At 44.9% G+C, this 8469-nt stretch overlaps 1 protein-coding gene and 1 pseudogene across 1 annotated transcript in view; one reads left to right on the top strand and one right to left on the bottom strand.

The window, feature by feature from the left end:
• Positions 1 to 8469, bottom strand: part of UBE3D (ubiquitin protein ligase E3D) — a 185498-nt gene that overhangs the window by 172221 nt on the left and 4808 nt on the right. The window contains exons 2-3 of the mRNA XM_013003643.2: positions 6974 to 7170; positions 1036 to 1126 (exon numbers count right to left, since the gene is read on the bottom strand). Of these exons, the coding sequence (XP_012859097.2) occupies positions 1036 to 1126; positions 6974 to 7170 (288 nt within the window). The remainder of the gene's footprint in view (positions 1 to 1035; positions 1127 to 6973; positions 7171 to 8469) is intronic.
• LOC105978406 lies at positions 47 to 483 on the top strand (annotated as a pseudogene).

Genomic DNA, 8469 nt, shown 5'->3' with positions numbered 1-8469 from the left:
CAGAGAAGCTCTTCGCCCTCTTCCCCAGCCCTCTGCTGCCGCAGCCATGAAGGTCGAACTGTGCAGCTTCAGCAGGTACTAGCTTTACCCCGGGCAAGGGCGGCGCTACACCAGGACCGATGGAAAGGTTTTCCAGCTCCTTAATGAAAAATGCGAATCGGCATTCCTTTCCGAGAGGAACCCTCGGCAGATAAACTGGACTGTTCTCTACAGGAGGACGCACAAGAAGGGGCAATCGGAAGAAATTCAGAAGAAAAGAACCCGCCGTGCAGTCAAATTCCAGAGGGCCATCCCTGGTGCATCTCTTGCTGACAGAATGGCCGAGAGGAATCAGAAACCTGAGGTTAGAAAGGCCCACCGAGAACAGGCTATCAGGGCTGCCAAGGAAGCAAAACAGGCAAAGCAGGCTTCTAAAACGGCAGCAATGGCCGCTACTAAGTCCCCACAAAGGCAGCACCTGAGCAAACTATCGTGAAGCCGTGAGAGTGTCCGCTCCCCTGGCGGGTGGAAACGCGAAGTTGGCAGCTGAGACTTTCTAATAAAGATGCAACTATTTAAAAAAAATTTTTAAAGCAGAGAAACGGAGCATGGATTTCCAAACGAATGATCCAAATGGTTCAAGTAAAAAGTTTTGCTACAGAAGAAAGAGGTAAGCCTCTCTTGTCAGAAAAATGTACTTAAGGTAGAAAATCTCATTCGCTGGGATGGGAGGAAAAAAACCCAAACCAACAACCATGTTGATGGATTCTATCTTTTTCAGAAGAGAAGTGATGCAGCCATCAGCACAGGCACTTCTGACAGGATGAGCCTATATTCCCTCAATGCCAACATCCTATTTTCCTGTATCACGTTGAGGAAAGCTAGCTGTTCTGAGATTGTGGGAGTTTTGTAGTTGATTTGTTTCAGGGGACTTGTAACTGGGTCTCATTTTCAAGCCACATACTGCTCCCTGGGCAATTACTTCACAAGTTATGAGAGTAAAAGAGAAAGCCACCGCCAGGCACGAAATTAATTACCATTCAATACATTTCTTACCTGTCCTTTATTATGACTTCACCACAGGATTGGCAATAAAACGTGCAACATGCTTGGGCTTGTGGACTTTGATTAAACAATGAAATTGGTTCTAAAGAAAATCAACGATAGCAAATCTTAGATATTTCCACCAAATACATTAACATACTTAAAGAGACTAACAGCCATGATGAATTATCAATCGATAAACACTGCTATTGGTCTACCCCAAAGTACACATTTAATTAGTATCATCTGATGACTCAACCTGGTGGTAATGTTGGGTAAGCACTGGACTGCTAATCCCAAGGTCAGTGGTTCAAACACACCAGCTGCTCTGTGGGGCGAGGGGGAGGGGAAGGAGGCTCTCTGCTCCTCAGAAACCCCACACATGACTGGGCATTCCCTTGCTGGCAGTGGGTTGGGGATGACTCTCCCAGAAGCAAGTGTCTTGAAGTGTTTTCAAAACAACACGTTTCACAAAATGTTTCAGAGTTAGATATTCCCCCAGATTCCCAGAACATCCACATACAATAAAGTTGAATTCTCGTTCTCATTCTGTAAATGCCAATATTTAAGGATGGGAGAAAGTGAGGTCTTTCCTCCCCGCCAAGGTCACTGCATTGCCGTCAGCATCCTCAGACTGCCTCTGCTACAGTCTTCATCAGGATGGCTGGCATCTTTTAAAAACTCACTGCCACAGAGTAGATGGCATCTCATAGTGACCTGTAGGACAGGGTAGAACTGCCCCCGTGGGTTTCCAAGGCTGTGACTCTTTAATAGAAAGCCCCGTGCTGGTGGCTTTGAACTGCTGACCTTAGAGTTAGCAAACCAGCCAGTAACCTACTATACCATCAGGGGTCCTTAGCTGGCATATAGAAGCTTAAATTCACATTTCATTTTATTTTGAAGAAATCACATCTACTTTGACGTATTACCAATATTTGCAAACAAAATGGATCTTGTTATTGGGCCTTAGAGGACACAAGCCCGGGAGTGGAATGGCTCTTAGCATGGGCCAAATTTCCCAGGAGCCTTACCTGATGGAAGCTGTGGGAAATGGACACTCCCCACATGAAGCGAAAAGAGCAGCATAAAGCATGTTCTCTTATTCCACTCAGGAGAAAAGAAAGCGTTCAACTAAATATTTGCCTTTACAAAGGCAAATTAATGCAATGAAGTTATAACCCTTCTCAAACTCATTGCCGCCCAGTTGATTCCGACTGGCAGCAGCCCTCAGGGCAGGGCAGGGCAGAACTGCCGTGGGAGTTGTCTGAGGCTCTAAGTCTTTGCAGAACTAGACAGCCTCATCTTGCGCCCAAGGTTCAGCTGGTGCTTTTGAACAGCTCATAATCCACTGTACCACCAGGCTCATTTCTTGCCCATAGAATCAAGCCATTTGTATTCGGATTGCATCACTTTGTACATATTTTAAGCATTAAAAATAACTGATAGAAAGTTTAAGCTTTGAAAATTTTAAATTATGTAGCTTAACTTCTAGGGGTGCCCACAAGTCCCTGCAGCACTAAAGTGAATTAAACAGTATTCTCTAACGGAAGCTTCCACAGCTAAAAAGGAGACGTGGGAAGACATCCCATACAATTTTTTCCAGAAACAATACACAAATTGTCAGTGAAACATTGCCCTCTGGTGGACACATTGGGCCAGATTAAAAATTCAATTTGAACAGTGATTGCTCTTAGGGAAGAACCCAGCACTTGGTCAGAATCCAGTCAATGGCAACTCCCAAGATACTGTGGATTTGACGGTAATCAGCTCTGGTCCATGGGAATTGACCTACATACCCTGAAAATCAATGTGACAACGTGATGTTTTAACTCACTCACTGCTGTCAAGTCCATTGTCAATTTTGACTCCTGGCGACTCTCCAGGACTGGGAAGAGCTGCTCCTGTGAGTTTACAAGCCTGTAACTTCCACGGGAGTAGAAAGCCCCGTTTGGCTCCCACAGAGCTGCTGGTGGTTCAACAGCTGGCATTTAGGATAGCGGCTGAACATGTAGCCGCTACAGCACCAGGAACCCTGTTTACTATAGTTGGTCTTAAAAGAATTTCCCTTGAAACTTACAAACAGAAAACTCTGAAACAGAATTGAATGCTAAAAGTTTTTTTAACTCACTTCCTACAAAATACATTCTGATTCAAGTTCACAGTGCTGTTCAGCTGTCTGATATTTATGCATTAAGCACACGTGTATTCACCCCTCTATTCAGTGGCGGGCACTAAAGCTGTTAAGTATCGAAGAATCTATTTTGTATACGCTTCTGGGCACTATGGAACAAACCTTGGATTGTTTCCTTGTCAGACATTTCAGTGAACTATATTGTAAAAAGTATAAAGGAGCAGAAGTCCGATGAATGAAGCCAATATAAAAGCCAGCACACAGCGGTTGATTGATTCTGTCCTCCAGTGAAAACTAGATGTTTATTGACTTCAATGTTTAAAATATTTTCGGTTTTGCGACTCTGATATTGACTGTTGGAGAATATGAGCAGACAGCTGCCCAAGTCAATGCCTGAGGAGTTCTCCATCCCTCCAGTCCCAGAAAAAGAGCAGCGCTGACACCACCACCCTGTGGCTTTCACACCTGCCTGCCTCTGGTTTTCAGCTCTGGCCCAAATTCCAGCTGTGGTTATGTTGCTCAGTGAGGCTGCAAATGACCTCATGAGACCCAGGCGCCCACGGTCTGTCTCTGAAATAGTACTTCCTTCACCCATTTCGCCATAAACCCGGGCAGCTTGCTAGCCAGTTTCATCTGGGTGACGTGTCTCTCCTAGTCTGTGGAACTTCCAACAGTTGTTCTTAGCCTTTATCCTTTTCTATCCCTAAATTCCATGACAGCTCTGTTCCTGACACTTTTTCCTAAAACCAACTCTGCCCAACTCAGAAGAGGACTTGAGCAAACATTACTTTCCAGCAAAAAAGGAGTAAAACTCCTTTCAGTTCAGCAACCAAGGGCTTGAGAATGTTTAGTGTCTGCTGACTGGCTCTTCAGAAAGGTCCTGCTGCCCGCCCTCCAGACTGCACGCGGCTCAGATGAAGGCTTATTTTAGATGAGGCAGCAATGACGTCACAGAGTGTAAGTGAAAGAATTATGGTCCCCTGATGAGCATCATATCGGTCTGTTACCGCCTGTTTCTCCTCTTAACGTGATTTTAATGCCAAAAGACATATGACTTCCATGGCAAGAGATGCGACAAACCATCATCTTCTCCAATAAATAATCCCAAGGTCTTACAGAAACGAATACCAAAATGCCTGAGATGTAATAGGCCTGGCAACCATCGAAATCAAAGCATACCTCATGCTCAGCATTACCCAGGGCATATGTCTAAGTGCTGTTAGTTTGATTTGGAAATGCTTCTGCACGGATGGGGTCATGGCCATCGCTCGGTTCTCTGGTGAAACCAGTACCGCCTCAGAGAAACCTCCTGGACCTGTCACACTGTTTCACTTTGCCCGCTGCAGTACGTGTCTGGGCACCACAATGAGGGGATTCTTTAGTTGTCTGTCCCTACTCATTCCACAGCCAGTTCCTTGGGAGGAGGCACCTGGACTAACTAGCTCATTTACTTTGAAATCCCCAACACCTAGATCAGTTTTGCCTTCCAGGTGAGTCCCAGCCATGGTGACACCATGAATGTCAGACAAGCACTGTACCCCGTTGGCTTTTGGCAACAAACCACCAGGTCTTTCTTCCAGGGAGTCTCAAGTGGATTTGAACCTCCAATCTGCCAACTAAGAGGTTAGTGCATTAACTGATTGTTTGCACACCGAGGGACTCTGCTTAACACATCAAATTCACTGCCATCAAGTTAATCCTAAATCATTTGACTCTGTAGGACAGGGTAGAATCAGTTCTGTGGGTGACTAAGACTGTAACTCTTTATAGGAGTAGAGAATCTCATCTGTCTCTCCTGGAGCAGTCTGGTCATTTCTAACTGCTTGACCTTGCAATTAGCAGCTCAGTGCATAACCACGACACCACCAGGGCTTCCCCTCTAACACACAGGACACGCTTCATAACCACAACAACACCAGGGCTCCCCTCTAACACACAGGACACACAACATAACCACAACAACACCAGGGCTCCCCTCTAACACACAGGACACACAACATAACCACGACACCACCAGGGCTCCCCCTCTAACACACAGGACACACAACATAACCACGACACCACTAGGGCTCCCCCTCTAACACACAGGACGGGCTAAACATGGATTTTGAAGTAATGCTTTAAAATCAGCCACGTCATGTTGCTTCAGTGTGAAGCCAAATGCACTCCAAAGTTTCTGTTTCATGAAAAGGGGCCAAAGGGTGCATTTTCTAGCGCTAACAAGGAAAAACTTAGCATCACAGCTAATTATTTCAATTCATTAGGCTTCTGGAAAACATAACCAGCCATAACTGGCTATTTAAAACATGTAATTTTTTTCTTTAATGATTAAAAGATCATTTTCTTGGGTGCTCTTACAAATCTTATAACAATCCATACATCAATTGTGTCAAACATTTTGCCATCATTATTTTCTAAACATTTACTTTTTATTTGAGCCCCTGGTATAAGCTCCTCTTTTTTCCCTCTCTCCTCCCTTCCACCCTTGTGACCCTTGGTAAATTATGATTTTCATATCTTGCACTGACCACTGTCTCCCTTCCCCCGTGGTTCTGTTGTTCACCGCCCCGCCTCCCCGGGGTGGGGTGGGTATGTGTCATTCATTGCAATCGGTTCCCCCTTCCTCCCCTCCTCGCCCTGGTATCCTCCTGGCATTGCTTATCCTATTCCCATTCCTGGATTTTGTGTATCATGAGCTCCTATCTCATGATCTGTATCTGTGAATATGCTCCACTCTAGCCCGCAGTGAAAGGCAGGGCTGGGGTCATGATGGTGGGGAGTGAGACAGCCTCAAAGAACCAGAGGGATATTGTATTTCATCAGTGCTATATTGCACCCTGGTTGACTCATTCCTTCCTTGATACCCTTCTGTGAGGGGATGTCCCATTGTCTATAGATGGGTCTGGAGGGGTCTCTGCTCCGACCCCCCTTGTCCTCAACAATATGATTTTGTTTGTTTATTTTGGGTCTCCTGATATACCTGTTACCCAATCCTGTTGACACCTCATGATGGCACAGGCTGGTGTGCTTCCTCTATGTGGGCTTTGTTGCTTCTCAGCAGATGGCCGCTTGTTTAACTTCAAGCCTTTAAGACCCCAGACGCTATAGCTTTTGATAGCCGGGCACCATCCACTTTTTTCACCACATTTGTTTATGCACCTGCTTTGTCTTCAGAGATCGTGCCAGGAGGGTGAGCATCAAAGAATGCTGGATTAAAACATGCAAGTTTTTAATCAACAAGAACAACAAAAATAAAGACCATGAAGGAGGACTCTATCCTCTGATTATAAACTATGATAAAATATTAATTCTAAAAATAAACAAATAACCAGCCAGGTCTTATAAATTGCTACCTGATTTAATCTTCACATCAACTCTGTAGAACAGGTCATTTCACAATTGAAGAAATAAAAACTCAGAGGAGCTGATACCACGTTTCAAGCAGAAAGAAAGTGTTTTGAAAATAATGATGGCAACATTTGTACAAAGGTGTTTGCTACAGTTGATGTATGGATTGTTAAATGGATTGATACAGTTGATGTATGACTGTATGGCTGTCAGGGCCCCCAATAAAATGATTTATCAATTTAAAAAAAGAAAGAAATGAAAACTCAAAAATATTATGTTCAACTGCACACAAGCTATGGAAAAACTGGCAACACCCGCCTACCCCCACCCCCACCTAGATTATCTCAGCAATTTCCATGCCAAGGAATAGTAATTTTCATACATGGAAGTAATTAAAGTCTTCATAGGAAAAATCACCTTTAATTTATAATTAAAGGTAAATGCAGAAGTCGAAGCGCTCCCAGTACTCACTCATGTTCAATTCTGCCTGAGCCTGCAGCCGCAGGTGTAGTCCGTCTCCAGGCACATACTGCAGCCCGCGGCAGGAAGATGGAGCAAGCCTGACCTCTGCTGGAAGCCTGATGTCCGTGCAGCCTCCGGGAGTTCTCATTTGGAGGGAGGATGGCTTGATAGAAATGTCCAAGGGCAATCCTCCTTCTTTGGGCTCTCTAGGAAATCAAAACAAGGAAACCCAAGCAAAGTATTTCTCACTAAAGAAAAACACCTTGAGGAGACAAATAAAAAGGACTGGGCATCTCTCTGTTTCTCGTCATGAAGGGCCCCAAAGTGACCATCTTAAAAGAGCCGCTGCGCCTCATCATAAAGGAAAACACAACAGTATGTGAGGTGGCTTCAAAAGTTCATGGAAAAATGAAAATGAAAGATAATGGAATGTTTAATGAGCTTTTTGAAGCCAGATCAGGCCACTGATAGGAGAGTCCTGGGACAGATATTTTTCTCTTCTTGCCTCTGAGATCATATTTACAATGAAGCTAATGTTGCAGAAACACGAGAGGAAGGCTAGTGGAGGGTATGCTACTACAGAGTTGGGCTGTGATCTTCAAAGGGGCCTTGTCGGTGCAGTTAGTTAGGGTCTGGCTGCTAACTAAATGGTTCAAACGCACCAACAACTCTGCTCGGCAAGAAAGAGAAACGGCTTCCTCCTGTAAAGTTTGTGAGCATCCCGCCCTGTCCTATAGGGCCACCGTGAGGAGGGCCACAGAGTGATAAAAAGTTAATCTTCGGGGAGCCCTGGGGTTGTACAGTTCAGTATTCAGCTCCTGATCCAACGTTTGATGGTTTGAATCCACCTGGCTGTTTTGCTGGGGGTGGGGGGAGGAGGGGGTGGTGGAGGGATGGGTGGGGAGTGAGGACAAAAACAGATGACCTGCTCCTGTAAAGATTAAAGCCAAGAATATCCCCTGGGGACATTTCACTCTGTCACGTGGCGTGGCTAGGACCCAGAATCAACTGGACAGCAGCCAACAACAATCTTCAAAAGCATGAGGGCCCTCAGAGTGCAGGAAAACAGAAACTTCCAGATGGAAAGGCCAAGGAGACAGGCCAGTGAAGCACAACAGGCGTGTATGACTCTCAACCGATTTCATCGGCTCTTCCAGGCCAAACGTCAGGACCTGGATGAAGTCTGAGAATAAGAGGGGAGTGCAGGTGTGCATCGTAATGGAGGAGCAGGCCTTGCTTTGCAGGAAATCCTCTGTGAGATCCATGGAGGGGCTGCCCCAGTGCCTCTGACATGGCTCCCCGACAAACTTTTCTAAGCTCTCATTTTACCATAAATGCATCTTTCGATGGAATTCATCAATAAAAGAATTAAAGGAAAAATGTAACCGTCTTGACAAAATGGAGAAAATCATTAGAAAAAATCTATTATCTATGGCCAAAATCCTTAGTAAACTAAGGAAACGATGAAATTTAACAATCAGAATTCACAAACCCATACTTAAGTT

This window comes from Echinops telfairi, unplaced genomic scaffold, assembly GCF_000313985.2.
Source record: "Echinops telfairi isolate 266 unplaced genomic scaffold, ASM31398v2 ScPeMD7_3533;HRSCAF=4204_0, whole genome shotgun sequence".
NCBI lineage: Eukaryota > Metazoa > Chordata > Mammalia > Afrosoricida > Tenrecidae > Echinops > Echinops telfairi.
The sequence above is the reverse complement of the archived record's forward strand: the minus strand, read 5'-3'. Positions and strand labels throughout refer to the sequence as shown.